This window comes from Raphanus sativus, chromosome 6, assembly GCF_000801105.2.
Source record: "Raphanus sativus cultivar WK10039 chromosome 6, ASM80110v3, whole genome shotgun sequence".
Lineage (NCBI taxonomy): Eukaryota > Viridiplantae > Streptophyta > Magnoliopsida > Brassicales > Brassicaceae > Raphanus > Raphanus sativus.
In genome coordinates, this window is record NC_079516.1 from 53,172,369 (window position 1) to 53,194,569 (window position 22,201).

General features: G+C 32.1%; 2 protein-coding genes across 2 annotated transcripts; one reads left to right on the forward strand and one right to left on the reverse strand.

Moving 5' to 3' along the window:
- Positions 1 to 3,671: 3,671 nt before the first annotated feature.
- LOC108811694 (NAC domain-containing protein 43-like) lies at positions 3,672 to 5,993 on the reverse strand. The gene is made up of 3 exons (XM_018583784.2): positions 5,674 to 5,993; positions 5,048 to 5,334; positions 3,672 to 4,458 (listed from the first exon to the last, which is right to left on the reverse strand). Exons 1-3 carry the CDS (start codon positions 5,858 to 5,860, stop codon positions 3,853 to 3,855), a joined length of 1,080 nt encoding a protein of 359 aa, XP_018439286.1. The 5' UTR covers positions 5,861 to 5,993; the 3' UTR covers positions 3,672 to 3,852.
- A 13,351-nt stretch (positions 5,994 to 19,344) lies between these two features.
- Positions 19,345 to 21,668, forward strand: LOC130495883 (uncharacterized). The gene is made up of 6 exons (XM_056987459.1): positions 19,345 to 19,414; positions 19,675 to 19,942; positions 20,129 to 20,255; positions 20,343 to 20,630; positions 20,712 to 20,942; positions 21,210 to 21,668. Exons 1-6 carry the CDS (start codon positions 19,345 to 19,347, stop codon positions 21,666 to 21,668), a joined length of 1,443 nt encoding a protein of 480 aa, XP_056843439.1.
- Positions 21,669 to 22,201: the final 533 nt, after the last annotated feature.

Genomic DNA, 22,201 nt, shown 5'->3' on the forward strand with positions numbered 1-22,201 from the left:
CGAAGACGTTAGGTGAGCTACTCGGTGTTTCTGTTCCAGAGAACTTACGGCTGCGAGACGTAGAAGAAGAAGACAACTAAACCTAATTAGTATGACTTCTAATAATTCAATCTTGGCGAAAGCCCAGAGCTTGAAGTTATATTTTATAGTATAAGATATCAAAAATGTAAACTATATATTATTTCAGAGATTATGTTAAATTTAACATTACCATTTTTATATTTTATATTTACTTTTTATATTTTTATTTAGTTTACCACGTGGCTTATTATAGTATAAGATATCAAAAATGTAAACTATATATTATTTCAGAGATTATGTTAAATTTAACATTACCATTTTTATATTTTATATTACTTTTTATATTTTTATTTAGTTTGCCACATGGCTTATTTCGGGAGAAGTTTTTTCAGCTGATGTGGACGCTCTCTGGTGCTTCAAAACTGTACTTCAAAAATGTAAACTATATATTATTTCAGAGATTATGTTAATTTAACATTACCATTTTTTATATTTTATATTACTTTTTATATTTTTATTTAATTTGCCACATGGCTTATTTCGGGAGAAGTTTTTTCAGCTGATGTGGACGCTCTCTGGTGCTTCAAAACTGTACTTTTAATAGTATAGATTACAAAAAAATTTAACATGCCTATATTTTTATTTTTAAAAATTGGATTAGTGCTTAATTATCTTTGAAATTCTTTAGTGTAATATAAAGAAGTAACAAAAGACAGGAAAATAAAGGAAAATTTTAATAAAGAGAAGTGATCAGAAAGTGATAAACTTTAGTTTGTCAATTTTTTTGTCGGCAAATCCGTTATGTTCGGACTGTCTCCCTTTTGAAGCGATATTTAGCTTCTAGGGTCGCGATCGGAAAAGAGGGTGCGTAAGAATCATCATTTGTATGTTAGTGTATCTTGCATTGTGTATGTTTTTTGTCAAGAAAAGTATATATATGTGCATGTATTTAAGATTTTTTTTTGTTAAATGTTTAAGATGAAACGTAGTATATATTCCTTTTTTTTTTGAAAATATATTCCTTTTTTTTGCTAACTATATATTCCTTTTCTTCTAATTCTTTTCGATTACTTTTATTTATTCTCTTTTTTTGCTAACGATTATATTTATTTACTTTTTTGGTCTAATAGTTTTTTTTGACCGAAGGCACTGGTCTAATAGTTTCATTTACTTGTAGAGACTTCACAAAGGTTTTATTTGTTAATTTTATCAACAGAATCAATATTAATTATTAACTTTATATTCTCATTTGGTCGAACAAAACTGTATTCTTTCTTCTTTAATCTTTGAGTTTGCCTTTTTCTGGGGTTGACTGATGAAAAACTGAAATTTAATCAGCTTTTCGATCGAGAAGTTTACGTTTTGAGTATTAATCTGTTTGTGTTTTTTTATTGTTGTTAATATATTGAAATAATTAAGTCTTAACTTTAAGAGACTTTTTGTGGCGTAATTTAAGGTCCATTTTTCATCTAATTTAACGTTTTTGTTTCCAACCAATGTTACTACATAAAGCTAACACTCAACAATACGTGCATGGCAAAAAAAAAATTGGATTAAAGCTGCATGGCAATTTTCTTTTCTTTTCTTTTGGAAACTCATGGCAATTTTCTTTTCTTTTCTTTTGGAAACTTTGCATGGCAATTTTAGTAATCCATGAAATTCACAATGAGAGGAAGAGGTAAACAAGGTAATCTAACTCCACAGAGTGGCTTCTTCCTTTTCTTGTGTTAACTAAGCTTATGTTCCATAGGTTTCTTTTCTCTATGCTAATGCTTAGCTTAATATAAGATCTCTCTCATCATTCTTTCTCAAACTTTGTGGTTGTAAAATCATACCTTGTATGTTTTATGTTTTTAGTCTGAATGCCTTTTTCAAAAAAAAAAAGAAAAGAAATCAAATTCCTATGTATACAAATTAGGAAAACAATAAGAACGTTTCACCAACACAACAACAATGCCATCGAAGATATATACATGACTTTTTAAGTCGTACGTTGTTGAAATTTTGCATCCCTTTAAAAGCTAATACATGCCTTTTACTATACTTATTAACCCTTCGAATTTTAATCAATGATATGTTTATGTGTATATATTTATGTCGTTAAGGTGTGAAATCGTCAACTTTGTGGAACGAAATACTTGGATAAATAATCTATCGACCCATACCTTAAAATTATCATTAAAATATAATTTTATACTATATGAAAAGGAAGGTTATTCATTAATAAGCTGAGAAAAATCCTCATATTAATTGCTTATCTCCATGTCACATGTACAATCAGTTTTGTTTCTGGATTTTAAGTGCAGAAGCAGTTAGTAACTAGTTATCATAGCAGATGGCATCTGAATCTTTAGTCTATAAATTTATGAAACTTTGTGTAAAATATAAGTTTAAAACTAAATTAATTTTGAAGGCCTACTAGTACAAATAATTATTGTTGTGAAAAGTATACCACTGGATGATTTACCACGATGATTTTGTGCTAAACTTAAAAAAAAAGGTTAAAACGCAAATCATTCTTTGCCAAAAAAAAAGAAAACACAAATCATTAAATTATATTTCCTATGTTCCTAAATGATGTTTGTTTATATGGTTTTACCCGTATTAATAACATAAAAATTGGATTAAACAATTATTATCAAATCCTGTTCCACAAGATCCTATATCAGCTATTTTCGGCTTTACCAATTTTATGATTCTAAACCAATAGTATTTTAAAAAGTGCAACTAATTTATTTGAAATTTAAAATTCAAAATTAATAAAATTTTCATTAAAAATTAAATATACATATTTTTAACTACAAAAATTTATTTTAAAATATCTATATTTTAGAAACAGATATAAAATATGTTGCAGAGTACCTTGTAATCACGAAGAGGGTAATTTAAAAATTCTTATTGAACAACAAGTCTGTGGTAATTTCCAAACATTTAAGGAACTTTAGGAACTTATATTTATAATAAAAACTAAAATAAGATAGTTATAATGTTCTGAGATTAGGGTGAATACTAGATATTTGAGTAGACGGGAAAGCACTTACACGACCATAAAAACTGTTCTCGAAAAAAGGAGAAGAAACAAAGCATCGATTTAGTATATAGTTTTGATTCTTTTCTCACTTTCTCGGTCACTACGTAAAAAAACAAAAACAGTTTTCTTATATAAAAGGCGTGTTTACATATGCAAAATCGTTTTTTTTTCTCTTAAGTGTTGAACTTTCTTAGCTAAATAATTTCGTTGCACATGTGTTTAAGCGATACATTATTATAGTCAAGACGGGGAATAATAAGGCTACCCTTATCTTCAGTACCATATCACTCGATTTTATGTTTTAGATCAATCAATAGATTATGTATTTTTTCTCTTCTTAACCTTCTTTAGTTTATAAGAACAAAAAAAAAATTAGCCGTCAAAAAAAAAAGAAAAAAATATATATACTACTATGTATAGTGTCATGGAAAACACATCAATTTTTTGTTTAAAAAAATAATTTCTTTCCATGATCACATGGGTTTATTATAGTTCTCGGAATATGCTTATTTGTTTCTTCTAGAAGGAAAACCATATAATTAATAACTGGAAGACATTTTGGTTCATGATAGATAACGCGAACCCATCTATAACGAAATTTCTCCTTTTGAAATCTTTATTGTCCTCTTTTAAAAATCTTTAATTTTAATATTCTGTTTTACAATATTTCACATAACCACTGTAATTATCACAAATATGACTTTCCCTTTTATTGTCTCAACAACTATATGGTATGATTATATCTTTCTACACATGTAAATCGACTTTCTTTTGTGTGCCTCTCTTTCCTTCCATTTCCATTATCCACTACCGTTAGACACGTGGCGAAATGAGTCAGATGATGATAGTAGAGAGGACGTCGTGTTCCATAGCTCCATCTCTGGTGTATATTCTTGAATTAATCCGGCGTGGTACGAACCAGACCGGTTTATGCTAGGCAAGGCAAGATGATCTTGTTCCACGTGGCTCTCATCGACGGTTGCGATTGAGTATGATATGGGTCCGTTTAGCTGCGAGGCCACAAGCCGGTCCAAAGCGGCCCAGCTGGTAACGAAGCTAGTGTCGATCACGTTGTTGACGTGTATGTCATGATATGTGTCAGGAGAGTTGACGTGGCAGTTGTTGTTGACTGTTTGACTGCTAGGGCTCTCGAGGTTTGGGAGTTTCATGAAAGGGTCTAGATTTAGCTCTTCTTTACAAGATCGCCCCATAAGTTCTAGGAATTGCTCGATAGTATCATCGGTGGACATCTGAGATGAGGACGTCGCCCTTGCCATGTCTCCGCCGCCACTAAGGGAAGCTTCTCCGACGGAACTGTTTAAGGTTTTGTGAAGATTCTTTTTCTTAAAAATACGACACACCACCCATCCTTCGTCCTGTGATGCCTCCCCAGTAACAGTCACCACCTTAAACATTCCAAAATAAAAATAGCATATATCAGAGAAATTCATATTTCATATCTTGTTTTCAAGAGAGCTTGCTTAATTAATCCCTCTAGGTCCTCATCACTTCATTTGCAATTCGAGTGAGTTCATGCTTCACCATAGTTATCTTGTGTGCTTTTTCAGAAAATATCAAAAGATATTGAAATAGTATATTTACTTTGTATATGAAATATTTCTGTATTTTTTGTCATCAAGATAAACAGATTAATTTAAGATTCTCCTAGCCAAATTATGAAATACTTCTATATTTATATAACTTTTTATAGAAAAATATATAAATATAAATTTTATAATTATAATGAAAAATGATAAACAGGAATATGTTTATATAATATGTACGCATGATCGTTTTGATGCTAATTTTCATTCTCAAATGAAAATCACAGAAATATTTTATAGAAAATATTAGTACTCGTTTATTAGTGATAACTTTAATAAGGGTCAATGGCTCGTAATCAATTTTTTTAAAAAAATCGAGACTGATGTAAAGTGACACTTGATTGTGTCACCAGTATATAACCCGTTTAAATGTAATGAGACTGATATATACCTCACAAAGCGTGACATCCTCAGAGGAAATGATGTTGTCGTCGAGTCTATATTCATGCATGATCCAGTCAGATTTTTGGCCGTGAGGAGCTCGACCTTTGTAAAAAACAAGAGTCTTTCTCATCCCGATCCTACGGCCATTACTATATATGATCTTGTCACGGCCCGTTGCTTTCCAGAATCCGGCCGTCGTAGCTCGGTTAGTTCTGGTTCCCGTGGGATATTTTTTGTCCTTGTGGCTGAAGAAATACCAGTCGTTTTGAGGCGTTGTTCCTATTTTACACATCTCTGCATAACGACAAAACAATCAGAATTTTTTAACACAAATTATGTAATTAACCAAAGAATATAGGATATCTGTAGGAACTAATTCCTCATATAAACAAGCAAAAAACAACGACTAGGTGTAGTCTCTTTGTACTTAGTCATATATATATTCTCGTAAAAGTATACATGATGAGGACGTCATGTATCGAAAGTAGTATAAACAAGACTACCATTTATATAAAAGCAAGCCTTCTATCAAATTCAGAAATTGAATTGGGAGATTATGAAAAGAGAGAAACTTAACACACAAGGAATTTATTTATCAATCATCATACACCCAAAATACCAATTTTAAAAGACCTTGAATATCCCAAGGCTCGAGCTTGTTGAGATCAACGTCGCGAATAACGTCGAGATCGATCTTGATGCTATTGACTTTCTTCCGGAGATAATATTGCAGCAGCTCTTCCTCGGTGGGGTGAAACCTAAACCCAGGAGGCACTTGAGATTGTCCGTTCACTGATATGCTCATAGATTCGGACATCATGATCAACAGATTTCAAAGCTGACTAAATCAAGAATTAAGATCAAGAGAACAGAGCATATAGTGTTTATTTAACTACCAATACGAAAGTTGGAGAATGAGAGAGCTAGCGGAAAATGAGCCAATATATATATTGTTGTCTAAGAACAAGATGCATGAGGAAAACGCATGTGTCTATTTGTACAACTTTTTTGTTTTTCTCGATTAGTATAACATAAATATAAGCATTCCAATGATATTTTCGCTTCACATTTCACTTTTCAATAATTAATGGTTATTATTTCTTTTGTTTTTTGTCAATTATTGTTTCAACTTTTGTAATAGTTTTGCTATTTTGTCATTAATTAATTAGTTTACAAATTAAAACACGGATCTCTCTCTAGATGATTTTGTCAATAACTTATTATCATCAAGTGTATAATTGTGTGAATGATATCTTCGTTCATTTACTTATTTTTCTGTAACTAGAAAAGAAATTAAAACATCAACCGAGATAAGTAACTTAAAACCATGATATGTAAATATTTTGATATTGTTATCTCCATCTATTTTATATGTGTTCAAGACCATATTCTGTATATAATTTACATCTATGGCGACGAGAATATATTGGGAATAAATAAAAAATAAAATGGAAAAGAAAAAAAGGTGATGTAATTATCAGAAGGCAAAAAACAGTAGGGTCCATAAGCAACTAGATTGTAGGAAGCAAGCCCACATCCTAACGATGACCCTCGACCTTAAAAATCTCTATAGAAAAGCTCCCTTTAAACAAATTAACAACCCACAGTCATCGTAATAGTAATGCATCGTCTTCTTCTTCTTTTTTTGTTCTCTTTAAGTTTATTGATGTTTTATAAATGAGCTGCCGAATTATCTGCACACATGTTTCTTACAAAAAAAGTCGGAATATGGCATGTTAATAAGTTTTTTTTTTTTTCAAAGGGTTTGCAATAAGTTTCCATCCTGTCCGGAAGATGTGCCTTTGTTCACCTATAAATCTATGATTAAACGCTTCACTTCAAAAGTTTATTTTCTGTTATTTTAAACCAAAGGTGGCTACGTAAAGGTGAGGTTATTGCAAAGTAACGATGACGTCAAAAGTCACGTAGTTATCAGTTATCACAAACACTGTAAAATTTAGTACGTGTACTTACTTATCGATCGGGTGGAAAGTAAACTTAACTAAAAAAAACAAAGTTAATGGAGTTAAGTAGTGTTAATGCGATTATTAACAGTGGGTTGGAACTAGACTTTGTTTAGATTAGTTAAGAGGCTCTTTTGCAATTTTCTGAACCCAGAATCATTTTGTTTGTTTCAACTCCGAAATTCCATGCTTTTAATCATTATTTTTAGCCTGAATAATGACATTGTACCCGATTTTAGCATGAGCTATAAAGTTCTTTTTTTTTTTTGATCGAAAGAGCTATAAAGTTCTTAAATTCTAATTGATTAACATAAAAACTGCAAAAACTAAAAACAATTTTATTTCAAGAGTATTTTCCATATGTATCAATATCTAATGATATGACGCTTATCGGATTCGGGATCATATTACTTATTTGAAATTTCAAAATTTATATAATAAGATAAATTAGACTCTGTCAGATATACATTTACAAATTTTAAACTGATATCCACAGATAAATCTAAAACTGATATCTCATACAGTTATCATTTGGGTATTTATATTTTATATTAACATTCACATTAAATTATGGACAATTCTTTCAAATAGTTATTTTTAAGTTTTTACCACCAAAATCGTCCTAAAAAGAAAATAACTAAATAGCCTTTTTTATTTTGAAATTTTAATTTTTTTAAAAATTTCAAACTTTACCTCCAAAACTTCACCCTTTAATTCTAAATATTAAATCTAAATGATTTAATCTTAAGGTTATAAGTGTATATTTACTTTTTAATGAAATATTTTTGATTATTTTTCTTCTTTAAAAGCTTTTTGTGAAAATAAATTAAAATATAGTCTTAGGTATTTATTATTAGATCGGTATAGATTGTTTTTATCGGACCGTGTTTATTTACATCGGTTTTCTTTCGGATCCAAATTTATCGGGTCATTTTTTGTTTTCTTTTGGATAGAAAAATTGTGGACTCAACTCTATAGTACTTGTAAATTTTTGGGTCAAATATCTTTGGATCGGTTCGTTTCAGATTTTCAGATCCGGTAAGTAAATCTAAAGACCTAAATATAACTTTGATAAACAACATTTTATATAATAGATGGAAGATAAACAGAAAACTATTACTACAAATACATGATACTACCCGCATCATGTCGGAGAACTTTAATTTGTATAATAAGTAATTACAAATTACTGAATTAATTCTGCGTGAGAACTTTAAAACCGTCGATATGTGACTTTAAAAGTTTAGTTTATAATTAATTATCTCACTTTTTATAACCGTCGCTATGCGCATCTTTACGTAGGTAGGTTTCGGAGCATTACGTATATAGAGTTGGTGTTTTTTCCATAGGCACGTTCGTTAATATTTGTAGTTTCTTTGATGCATTTGTCAATTATTTGGCTTACAAGTTGATGTCGTCGCAAAAAGCCATGTTCAAAAAGGTGTTGATGTACTGATCAGACAATTATTTTTCATTCAATTTCAAACTATAATTTTTCTTTTTAAAATGATATTTATAGTATCTACTATGGGTGTGATTGTATAGACCGTTTAGAGTAAAATTATTAGAGTATACGTGTTTTACTCTCATTTACTCCATTTTACTCTAGTTTTTTCTTTTGTCTTTTTATGGTTTGGAAGTAAAACTTTCACCCTCTTATTTGTAGTCGAACTTGGAGTAAACGATATAAATAAATAAATATATTTAATTTATTCTCAGTTACTCTAAGGTGTTTCCAATCACACTTTATATTATGGAATAATTTATAGATGATAAAACACATAGTTTTACTGATTTCCGGTTAATTATGGAATGAAGATAAATTATCTTAAAGTAATCCTCCTGGACAATGGACATGAATGAACGTGCTTGTATTAGAGAAGCAATCGAATAATTAATAAAGCATGATTTTCTTTTGGAAAAGCTTTAAATTTTACAAGCCTAGTTCCAAAAGAAATTGGGAATTTCCTTTTCATCATTTTTAAGCGCTATGGATGAATAAGTGTATTTTCTTATAATATGTTGGATGAGTAAATGTGAATAAAATAAGAGAGAAATTATGGAATTTTTTGGTATACTATTCAATACATTTATACACAGTGATTTTTGGTGGTAAAATGATAACAAAAGAAAAAGAAAAAAAAGAAAAACTTTATAGAAGATGAAGAAAGTTTGCATGGGAAGCAATCTGAGTTTGGTGAATTTCGTCAAAATTTGTTAAGGCCTTAATGGTAAGCTGTCATGACTCCACACTCCATTTTCTCTAATGGCGACTGGCGAGAGGGGAAATCTATAGTTTCTATAGAATATGGACCTTTCATATGATATCCACGTGTTTCATATCACAGAATACTCTTCTACATGGTTTAATGTTTATTGCGTTGTAATAGGATTCAACTCAACTTAATGATTAGCTAACGTTGATTCGACATAATATATAGTCGTAACATTTTAAAATTTTAAAATAAGAAATTCCTTTTTCTTTGCTTCATATTTGGTAAAATAAGAAATTATTCTTTAAGAAGAGCAATATTTTTTATTGAAAGATAGAGAATAATATTTTTACATACCCACATTTTAACAAATAGATTCGGGATTTATTTACAATGATCAGGAAAAAAACTGTTTAACCTTGACGTCTAATAAATTTGTATGTCCTTGGATTGTTTTGGAAAGTTTCAAGAGACGATCCGGGCTATGTATAAATCGGAATGTTCTCTCCTTTATTTGCTTGAAACTGAAGAAGCAATTTTTTCCACAAATTAAAGAGCTCTATTCCTGTAATGAGAAGTACTGTAGTAGGGAAAACCAATTATATTAGTCTTTAAGCATCTAGGCTTACTTTTTAGAAACATGACCAATATATGTCTATCTTCTTCTTCTCTTTTTTTTTTGAAATAATGCGTTAATTTAATTCCTTAATCTGGTCGGTCCTTATTGTCCCTTCAAACATAATAAGATAAACCAAAAGAATAAATCTGTAGACTTACACGTAACACTATTTTCAGTGGCGGACCAGAAGTGAACTTGACTGAGGTCAAAAACAATGTAAGATGTTGCAGCAGGGCTTCGAACTTCGAACTTAAGTTATGTGGAACAAGACACTATATTTAACCAACTCTCCTAACAACTCTTTAATGTTTTCCTATTTTAAAAAGATTTTATCATGTTTTTTGTGGTGTCCGGTGCTCTTCAAGTGAGTCCGTCCATGACTATTTCTATGCTCAACAAAATGAATGATGCAGATTTTTTTTTTCTTTTGAACTTAGCTTGAATGATGCAAATTTAAATGAATTTAAATTCTCTACATGCCTAGAACAAAGGTCATAGAGACATGCATGATCAGAAGATGTCTTAAACATATATATAATATATATATATATATATATATATATATATATATATATATATATAAACACTTAGATAGAAAAGATATAAAAAACCACAACCATTAACACAATGATTTTCAAAACAAATGACGTTTCTTTGTTGAATTTGAGTTCTGCTGTTGATTATCAGCGGATTGGAGAGACGGGAGACCGTCCAAATGTATAATTTTTTGTCAGCTTGTGTAAAAAACAAATGTATAATTTGTTTTAAGAAAAGAAAACAAATGTATAATTTGTTTTAAGAAAAAAAAACAAATGTATAATTTGTTGGGAAAATCCTGAGGAATCATATGTGAAGTGGACGGATGATCTGTCATTTTATAATGTGTAATTGCGTACGTAGCTAAGACCTAACTGCCTAAAATGAATATTCTCTTATTGTTTTCTCCGATAAATGGCATTTTTATTTCGAAAAATTAAAAAAATTGACAATATCGAGTAATATATTCTTTCTGTTTCATAAAGAATATCATTTTTTTTTTATCTCAAAATAAGCGTAACTCTATATTTCTAAGCAAAATTTCTTTTTATCTTTCTAAATAACCAATAGATGTTTAATTAAACTATTTTTATTTAATTAATTATAAAATAAATGAGGATATACTAATATATTTTTTATTTTTAATCCGCATAAAATATATTTAAATGACAATCTTCACGAAATAGAAGGAGTATATCAATAATAATTTGAAGTTTGTACCTCGATAATGATAATTTTTAGCATGATTTATATTATAATTAGCACAAAACGAAAGAGAACCATACAACGGGTCGTCTTTTAGTTTTTAGCACAATTAATGATATAAAATGATAAGTTTTTAACATCATGCTGAGAAGTTGATAATCAAACAATATACACCCTTGCAAGCTAATAACCCTTTATATTATGTTGAAATAATTCAAGAAAAAATATCTCTAGATATTTTCAATATACTTAATTTTATCCAAAACTTTTTTAATTTTCACAAAAAAACTTTAATAGAGTAAAGATAAAATAATACTTTCTACCTAACTAACGGTGCATACTTAAAAACAAATTAGGTAAAAAACTGTCCTGATTAATCTTGTATAATATATCTTCAATATTAAATAGTTACATGCTTTTTTTTAGTTACATGACACTTGCAATATTAAAAGATTATTTTATTTTATTTTTGTAGTGAAAACCTTATAATAAGGGAGCCTTATTACCTTTCAAAGTTTGCTGGTGTGACACCTGATTCCGAATCATTGTTAGATTTTTAATAAAATATTTGTCGTCTAATATTTGTGTTCTTCTACGTATGAGTATCTCTTGACGCTCTCCGTAGTAATTAATTGCATGCATGAGAGGATGGTGCAAGCGTGTCTTTTTTTTATTAAAAATTTTGAACCATGCATTATCAAATTCTCTGGTTTTTGTCTTATTTTATTACAAAATATCTATTTAAATATCGATATTGTAAAATGATATCAAAAGCTAAAGTATAAACGTTTTCAGCGTATTATATTGTGCATTCATTTCTTAATCATATCACCATCCATTGAATGGTTATAGAATATTTGTCTCTTCGTGATGATTGTGTCCCTATATGCTGGCAGAATATAGTAATTTGTATAACTAGGTGTCCTAAGCTAGAGCATTGCGGTTTGCTAATTCTGGTCGAGGTGTGAGCCGCAGGCCCGCAATGATCACTCAAAATATCGTTCACAGAGTCATGGGCACATTTTAGTTATCTGAATATTTTAGGATCAAAATAAGGAACTGTCTTTCATTGCATTGATTGAGATATTTATCTCCGGTGTACTTAGTTTCACACACACACACACACATTGGGGCTTTTCTACGATCAGTGATTGAGAATTTTGAATCCAGCAAACAAAAAAATATTTTGTATATCTTTTATTAATTACCACACATTAATCTAAGTCATATTCATCTAACTAGCTAACTTAAATTGCTATTTGTTTTAGTCTATCAACATATTAAACACAACTGAAAGAAGGCAACCAACCTCTAACCAAACCAAACTTAACCTAAATGATTTTGGCTAGATTTAGCCTATAGCTTTACGTAATCTTAATTAACTGAATCAACTCTAGTAAATTAGAGCTTTAAGGCGCCAATATATATTAACATTTAACAATTTTGTTTAATACGACTTTTATACTCTACCCGCATTTCATGTGAATTTTTGTCTGAATCTCAGCCCAGTAATGCTGGCTCTCTGTCAAAAATGTGTGTGGTAAAGAGAACTGTTTTTTGTAAGTGAAACTGAAACCCTAATAAAATGTATTAAATGAGTCTTTATATAACGGGCCTAGTGTGATACCTGCATAAAATACCTTAAACGAGCGTAAATCTAGTTTAATGGGCTTCAGACTATGTGATAACAGATGGATTGAAGCCCATACAAAGCCTCTTCTTTTTTTTTAATAAACGAATTTCCCATCTATCTTATTAAAACATAAACATTGTGACTTTTTCTAGGTGGATTTTTAAATTGGACCTACTATTAGATATGATATATTTTCTGATCCTATTAACTAACAATTAATGTTAGTAAATTATTTCCTTATTCTATGCTAACTTAATACCTTATATACATTTATTTTATCAGTTGGTCCATTTTTTTTCTATTAAAAAAAAAATATTTTCTTTTCCAATTAATTTCATAACCAATAGGCAGTAATGTTAAATTTGAGATTTCATAATCACCATCCAATAAATCTATACGATGATCACCCTACAATATATTACTCCTTAACCAATTCAAACATGATTATATATCGGATTACCGAGTTTACTGGCTCGACGATCTAAATTGGATTTAAAAATATTGATTCAAACGCAGTTTTTTAAATAGACAAAATTCTTACATATTAAATATTTGTAACATTTTTAACAAAATTTTGAATCATAAAATATCCCGCGCTTCATGATCAAGTTTTTATTAAGTTCCGATCCGCGAAGGAATATTCCACAACGTGGCATGAGACGTTGACGGTCAAAAACAACGGAATCCGTATCACACGCTGTCACGTTCAAACGCCACGACACAAGAAAACCAATCAACAGCGTTTCTAACGATTTTTCAGACTTTAAGGAAACAAAATCGCTGGACACGTCACGCGTCAATTACTCTTTTTCCTTTATTAAAAATTAACACCACCGAGAAAAATAATCGCATGCATGCGGGACCACAGTGCGCGTGAGAAAGTAATATCTTTTCTACCGTTGGATGGAAAAGTGTGATACATCTAACGTTTCTTGTGCAAGTAGAGAAGTTAAAAAATCCATCTGAATAGTTTTTTTAATAATATTGGAAAGTGGCTGACCACAAACATGTGCATGCCTGCCTGTATCTTGCAGCCTTCATGTGGATTTATCAGTGCCACACTATCCATCACCAAAATAACTCATATCATATACACTTTCTCATAGGAAAATATACGTTCCTTTTAAACTACATTTCAAAATCAACGCAGTAAACTAGTTACTAATAATGCAAAATGTGTTAATTGGTGCAAAATAAAGGTAAAGAACATATTATTTTGAAGGTGATAATCCGGTATTCACTGACGGATGTTATTATTTAGGGAAATAATAAAATTCGAGGCTGGCAAATTCTCAAATGTTAAGTTGACTTTACACATTGGTCTGACAATGCATGTGAGTGTGCTACAATGGCTCATATTCACGATACTTACAAATTCATATATTTCTTCACTAATTATAGTAGTTTTGTAATAGAAATGTAATAATTGTTCTCTTTGCATGTTCAAAGTGACATTGTTACAAAAAAACATTGTTTCGCGGTGGAAGATTTGAATTATGAATTATAAAAATATTATACCTAATGATTGGTGGACACACCGACCATTCATGCCTTGATGAGACATTTCCACCAAATTTGAGAGAGTATATCCAACTAAATAATTTATAAGACTTATTAGTGAAATAACCAAAAAATAAAATTAGTTTTGTAGAAAGAGTATAAAGAGAAATAGGAAGAAAAAAATAAGATAGAAGGTATAGTTTTGGTTAGTTAGTGAATTATGATTTTTGTGCTGGTATATTATTATGTAAAACAAAATAAAAATGCATGTATTTCCACAATTACCGTTAGTTCTTAATAGTACTCCATTTGACGGCTGGTATCGAATAAACAAGAAAGTAGTAGTCATAAGATACTTTATATTAAATAGAGTACAATCTAATTTGAAATAAAATTAGAAGGAATATTTCAGAAAGGCAATTCTGAAATGTTTTAGGAAGACAACCTGGCTTTTAGACAACTTTTCCTGTACCCCTATTTTTCTACACACAATTTTCTATGGGCTCCATTAGTATTCGATACATTTTTTTCATAATTCTATTTTGATCAAAACACTAATCCCTAATCAAATCTTCCCTCTTCTTCAAAACTAAGATAGAAGGTATAGTTTTGGTTAGTTAGTGAATTATGATTTTTTGTGCTGGTATATTAATATGTAAAACAAAATAAAAATGCATGTATTTCCACAATTACCGTTAGTTCTTAATAGTACTCCATTTGACGGCTGGTATCGAATAAACAAGAAAGTAGTAGTCATAAGATACTTTATATTAAAATAGAGTACAATCTAATTTGAAATAAAATTAGAAGGAATATCTCAGAAGGGCAATTCTGAAATGTTTTAGGAAGACAACCTGGCTTTTAGACAACTTTTCCTGTACCCCTATTTTTCTACACACAATCTCCTATAGGCTCCTTTAGTATTCTATACATTTTTTTCATAATTCTATTTTTGATCAAAACACTAATCCCTAATCAAATCTTCCCTCCTCTTCAAAACTAAACCTTAACCCCCCCCCCCTCCATGGATTAGTGAACCCATGGGCAAGTATTTAACTTTTATACCTTTCAAATTTGAAAAAAAATATTTTAAAAACGTTTTAACCCTATTTTAGTGATTTTCGTGAAAATATGAAAAAAACAGTTTTTTTTTTATTTTTGAAATATTTTTATCAAATTCTATAAATCAAATAAAAAATATTCATGTTTCCAATTTAATTTTATGATTTTTCGTTAGACATATAAAATTAAAAGAAGAAAACTATCTAATAGAGATTGAGGAGTGAGATATAGGGGCATGAGAAGAATTGCCTCCCTGGCTTTGGTTACGGGGAAAAAATATATTTCAACCCCAACTTTCCGAGTCGTGATTATTCTCACAAAAACTTTAATATAATGTTTATTCTATCATAAACTTAATAGAAATTTAAAAATGAGTATACAAACTTTCACAAACGTGCATATATATAAGTTGATTAATCAATCGTTTATTCGGGTAACTAAATAATTTACATGATATTTTTATTCAAACGACATTTATAAATATCACAAAATTAAAAATTTGAGTTTTACGACTTTGAATCCATATTTTGGCGGATAAAAAACTTTTTAAATTTACGATAAAATATACATTGTATTAAAGTTTACAATGTAATATGTAAGACCCGGAAAATTAGGTTTAAAATAGATTCTTTTTAATCTGGTTTTTTTAGTGTTTAAACTAGGTTGTGTCCTAGCAACTATAACTATCTTTTGTCCAAAGAAAAGGTCCTACAACTATAATTATCTTAAAATGTTTATGATAAACACTCCTATTTTGCTCCAAACAAATACTCCTACATTTTTGTTTAAATTTTTAAAAAATCGAAAAAAGAAAAAGAGAATTTAGAGGGTTCACTAGTAAAAAACAGGGCCACAGCCACGAATATGCCACACGAATTTCGTGGCAAAAACGTAAAAGCTACGATATACCTACGATATGCTACGAAAATTAAAACGTGGCACTTTGCTGGCAAAACGTAGCAAAGATTGATACGACAATTGCTACGATTATATTCGTGACACATATTTGCTACGCTTTGCTACATTTTAATCGTGGGTATTGACATATATTATTATTTTAACTTAGTCGGTCAGGAAAAACAAAAAAGACGATTGCCACGAAAAGATTCGTAGCAAACCCGTGGCAGCCCACCGAAAAAAAATCCCGTCAATCCAATCCTGCACATAGGACAGAGATAAAAATACAAAAACTGAAGCCACGAAAATGTTTCGTGGGTAATTTCATGGTAAGCTTTCTCAGTGGTATCACATCCGTCTGATTGGGTGCAGAAAAGATTCTAAAGAGTGCCACGAAAATAATCGTATCAAACCGTAGCAAAATTCGTGGCATGCCGTAGCAAAAAGCGTAGCAAATTTCGTGGCAAATCGAGGTAAAAACGTGGCAAGATTTTTTCTACATAAACAAGCGAACACCCGAGAGTTCAATCACTTGCAACAACCATAACAACAATCAAAACGTGATATCAAACCATTTTTCCCAAAAAAAAAGAGAGAGATTTCAATGTCTTATTATTTTCAAAATCGAGAGTGGATGGATCGACACATTGATCCAGTTGATAATAATGTTTCGAGAGAGTTTAGCGAAGGTGTTGAAGTTTTTATCGCCTTTGCCTCGAGTCAAAATTCTTTCATGGAGCGAAAAACCATGTTATGTCCTCGTGTAACTTGTGGAAACCGAAAGCAACGTGATGTAAGAACCGTATCTCGTCATCTTTACCGAGTCGGCTTCAAAAGTAATTATTATGTATGGTCAAGCCATGGAGAAACTTACTATGACGTTGGACAATCATCGACGGGAGGTCAATTTATGGGAGATGAAGCAAGATATGCAGACGGGCCATATGAAGAGAATATTTCGGGAGGAGACTTTGGGTCAACTGAAATACCAGAAAATTTGATGGAAGAACCTAATGAAGAGCAATATGAAGAAAGAGTGTTTGAAGCTTTCGAAGCCGCTAATCAACCACTATATGATGGATGTGTTGAAGGTATTTCTCAACTTTACTTGGCATCTCGTTTAATGAAAGTAAAAACTGATCATAATTTGGCGGAGTCATGTATGGATGAGATATCACAAACTTTTAGAGATGTTTTGCCACAACCAAATATAGCTCCTGAGTCATATTATGAGATGAAGAAGTTGACGAAGTCGCTTGGTCTCCCTGTTGTGAAGATCGATATTTGTGAGGATAATTGCATGTTATTTTGGAAAGAAGATCGCGAGCTGTTGGCGTGTCGGTTTTGTGGAAAAGATAGATATCACCAGAATAACCACGGAAAGGGGAAAAGGCGTCCAAAACAGAGAATGTTCTATTTGCCTATTACGGAGAGGTTGAAGCGTCTTTACCAACAAGAGGCTACTGCAGCACAAATGCGATGGCACACAGAACATGAGTCGCCAGATGGAGAAATGCACCACCCTTCTGATGCAGCAGCGTGGAAGCATTTTAATAAGGTATATCCTGATTTCGCTGCGGAAAGTCGAAATGTTTATCTAGGATTATCAACAGATGGATTTAATCCAGTGGGTATGAGCGGTGAATCCCACTCGGTTTGGCCCGTCATCGTAACCCCGTATAACCTACCTCCTGTTATGTGTATGAAAAGAGAATATTTGCCGAATGGGTGAAAAACTATGTGAGTTTTTGATATTATTTTATTTATAATTTGAATGAAACTTATCAATTAAAGATAAATTTACAGGTTGTGCAAGCGAGTAACACATATGAGTTTCCGATGTGGATGTTGGATTTTGTACAAGGTCCGCAACGTAAGTATAAATCTTGGCCGATTTACCATTCACGTGGCTACTGCTTCCACACACATAGCCATGGCCAAGATAAGAAAACCCAACATTATGGCGTCCAGGTTCGTGGAACCACAGATACTGACTATTACGGTTTGATCGAGGAGATAATGATGGTTGAGTATTTTGGTTCTGTTGGACTGAAGGCCATGGTTTTTAAATGTAAGTGGTTTGATACAACTGAAGGTCGGGGAATTCGAAAACATAGATCGGGAATCGTTGATGTGTCTCCGCGCTGGCAGTATGAGAAGTATGATCCATTTATCTTATCTGGTAATTGTGATCAAGTCTGTTTTATTCCTTATCCGCGGGTACGACATACATCAGCCAACGATTGGTGGACATGTACAAAAGTTATACCTAGAGGGGTTCGGGAAACGTCTGAGGATGCTCTTGTTGCGTTACAAGATGATACACACAACCAAGTTGTTGCACATAGCGGGATGTTGCGCATTGAGGCGTATATTGTCGAAGATGATTCAGATTATGAATCCACACCAGTTGTTCCTCCTAATGACGAATACGTTTCAGAAGATGATTTAGATGAGGCTTGTACCGATTCGGATTCGGAATCTGATTAAAATTCTTAGTAAGTTTGTCGTTTATGAAGTTCTTAAAAATTGTAATATAAATAAGTAATCACTTAGTAATTTGTAGTTTATGAAGTTTAAATAATTTTTAAAATAAATAAGTAGTTTATGAAGTTTTTAAAAATTGTAATATAAATAAGTAACCACTTAGTAATTTGTAGTTTATGAAATTAAAATAATTTGTAAAATAAATATGTAGTTTATGAAGTTTTTTAAAATTGTAATATAAATAAGTAACCACTTAGTAATTTGTAGTTTATGAAATTTAAATAATTTGTAAAATGAATTGGTTGAGATTTCATAAAAAATGAATTGGTTGAGATTTCATAAAAAATACACATTTTTTCTAAAACCTAACTAAACCCTAAACCCTATCTATACCCTAAACACATTTCCCACCACAAAATTAACCCAAAATTTTCCCTCCAAAACCCAAAACCCATTTCCCTCTAAACCCAAAATTTTCCCTCTTATCAAAGCCCAATTTCTATACTTAGGCAAATATTTTCCCTTCCCCCTCATCAATTCATCACGTGTCCCTCTCTCTCCCTCTATACAATATCAAACCCTCGCCGCCTCTCTCATTCTCACAGACTCTCTCTCTCTCGACACTCTCTGTCTCTCTGTCTCTCACACTCTCTGTCTCTCACAGATTCATCTCCCTCTCTCTTAGCGATGGCTCCTTCGACCGGAATCCCAACTGAATCCCGTCGTCGGGCCCGCTCTACCGGATTACAGCTCCCAGGTTAGTGAGCCCCTCGTCTCTGTCTCGATTCCTCTTCCATCTAGGGTTCATTGGGTTAAGGTTTACATCTTAAACTGTGGGTTTTCTTTTTCCAGTTTAGATTTATATGTTTAGCTAGGGTTTACATCTAAAGGTTGAAAGGTTGAAAGTTTATTTTTTTTTTCAATTTCGATTTACATGTTTACATTTTTTGCTTTCGGTTTTGTCTCCATTTCAAGTTTAAATTTAAAAGTTTTGTTTTTTTTTTGTCTGTCTTACAGATATGCGGCAAGGGAGACCTCAATTGACCTTATCGGAGCCTTCTGCCATGGCCCCTTCTCCTCCTCCTCCTGGAGTTGTACCTCCTGGAGCTGTTCCTCCTGGAGCTGTACCTCCTGGAGCTGTACCTCACGCTTCTGTCGGTTCTTCAAGCGCAGTGTCTGCGGCTCCTGCTCTTTATGTCAGGAGAAGAGAAGAAGCTCTTCTCCGTGCGCCATCCAGACGTAACCAGCCACACCTTCATCTTGACAAGCTCAATGGAGCATTGTGGTAAGTTGAACTCAATGTTCTGTGTTAATGTTGTGTTGTAAATTTTTAGTTAGGTAAAAATATGATTAAGTAGACTAAGTGTAGAGTATAATATATGATTTTTGTTTGATGAACCGTGTATAAGTAGACTAAGTGTAGAGTTTAATATATGATTTTTGTTTGCTTTTTGCCATTGTCTTGTCTCAGGTTTGGTATTGATCCTGAAGTCCATGCTTTTATGCGAGCAACATGGCAGGGAAACTTCTGGGGGTCGTGGGCAAACTGGACCGATCTTCCACCTGAGAAGCCTGATCAGTGGTGGCATGCGTTCATTGTAAGTGCTTTTTTCATTCTCATTTTCCCTTTCTCAACTATAAGTAACTATAAGTGTTTAACTATAATGTCTTGTGTTCTTTTGTAGCAACACTACTACTGGGATGACCAATTCCATGATGAAATCTACTCGAAATGGAAGACTCAAACTCAGGTTACTGTCTGTGGCCGCATCAGCCAGAAGAGGAGAGATAACAAGCAACCTTCCTACATGTCAAACACTCATTGGGCAACAATGCTTGAGAAGTACAGCACTGAGCATGCAAAAAAGAAGAGTGCAAAAGCTGCAAAATCTCGTAAGTCTGCTCCAGTTGGGAAGAAGATGCACAAGCACGGTGCAGGGCCATGCTGTTTCCTTGGCATTCATTATAAAATGGTAAGTTCTGCCTTGAGTTTTTTTTTCATAATTTTTTTTTCTTAATTGCTGTCTAACTTCCATCTGTTTCTTTTCTTATAGATGGTTGATGAAGGTTTGGATGAACTACCTTCATACACAGCCCTTGCAAGGAAGACTCGCACAGGTAAAAATGGTTCCTTCCTAGACGAACGTACAGAGGAACTTGTGCTGGAGGTTGAGCAAGCCGTTGAAGAGATGTTAGAAGAGGAATCTCCACTTGGCGACAGTCCAACTGACTCCACTGCTGCTTCAAATGCAAAGCGCTATCTTCTCAACCAAGAATACATCAAGGTCATCTCTTCTCTCATCCTCATTTTATTTATTTCAGCTTACTGGTTTAATACTTGGTTATTCAACTGTGATTGGAAATGCTTGTGATTGTCTAATTTAGTTATTGGAAATGCTTGTGATTGTCTAATTTAATTATTAGAAATGATTGTGACTGTCTTAGTTAGTTATGGTGCTTGTGATTGGAAATGCTTGTGACTTGTCTTAGTTAGTTATGGTGCTTGTGAGTGGAAATGCTTGCTTATGATTATTTTTCCTTTCTTTTTGCAGAGAGGAACGACAAAGAAGGGTACAGTCTACGGCCTTGGCAGTGTTCAGTACAAGAACAGCAGTCCTTCTGTTCCAATTCCTGTCTCACTGAAGCGCAACCTTGATGTGGATATGCGCATGTCTGGCTTCGAGACCACCATTTCTGAAGTCAAGGAAGACATTGCTGGAGTCAAGGAAGATTTCAGTGCTTTGAAGACAGAGATCAATGCTTTCAAGACTGAAGTCACTGGGGGGATGTCAGCAAGCCAAGCAACTCTCAACATGATTCTGCAAACTCTCCAATCTCAAGCTTCCACTCCTGCCTCAACTGCACAACCATTTCAGCCTCAAGCTCAGTCACAGCCTCAAGGTCAGCCCCAAGCTCCAGTTCAATCTCAAGCTCCATCTACAGCTCCACAACATCTCACGACCAATAACCAATCTGACTTAGATAGGTGGTGCCAAGATTTTGGTATGTAAGGTTTGGTCAGTTCATGTATTAAGCTACCATATTTTGTGTTCTTTGTTTCCAGTTCATGTATCTTTTGAATGTTTAAAACTGCAACTTTTATGTAATATATTTTGGTTTCAATGATATTTTGGCTTTTTATTCACATTTTTTTCATTTTATATATATTTCAAATTTGTGTTTTAAAAAAAAAAGAAAAAATATATATATATATATATATATATATATATATATATATATATATATATATATATTTCGAATTTGTTTTTTATAATTGATTTTATTTTTTTATGATTATTTAAACTAGCCACGAAATTCTTCGTCACTAAGACGTAGCAAGTGTCACAAAAGAAATCGTAGCAAAACCGTGCCTGTTGCTACATCACATTTGGTATCAAACCGTAGCAATTATACAGTTCGTAGCAAAGCTTGCCACGGAAAATTTCGTAGCACAATGTGGCATTTTGCTACGTCTTTTGATACGCGCTTTTTTTGCTACGCGCGTATACGTACGTTTCGCGTTTCGTAGCATTTCGTGGTTTTT

Excerpts from the sequence above, each read along its gene's own strand:
- LOC108811694 (XM_018583784.2), bottom strand. The coding sequence starts at position 5,860 with ATGATGTCCGAATCTATGAGCATATCAGTGAACGGACAATCTCAAGTG. Across the intron at positions 5,335-5,673 it reads CGAGCCTTGGGATATTCAAG|AGATGTGTAAAATAGGAACA; the intron begins GTCTTTTAAAAT and ends GTCGTTATGCAG. Across the intron at positions 4,459-5,047 it reads AGGATGTCACGCTTTGTGAG|GTGGTGACTGTTACTGGGGA; the intron begins GTATATATCAGT and ends GGAATGTTTAAG.
- LOC130495883 (XM_056987459.1), top strand. The coding sequence starts at position 19,345 with ATGGCTCCTTCGACCGGAATCCCAACTGAATCCCGTCGTCGGGCCCGC. Across the intron at positions 20,256-20,342 it reads AGTGGTGGCATGCGTTCATT|CAACACTACTACTGGGATGA; the intron begins GTAAGTGCTTTT and ends GTTCTTTTGTAG. Across the intron at positions 20,943-21,209 it reads TCAACCAAGAATACATCAAG|AGAGGAACGACAAAGAAGGG; the intron begins GTCATCTCTTCT and ends TTCTTTTTGCAG.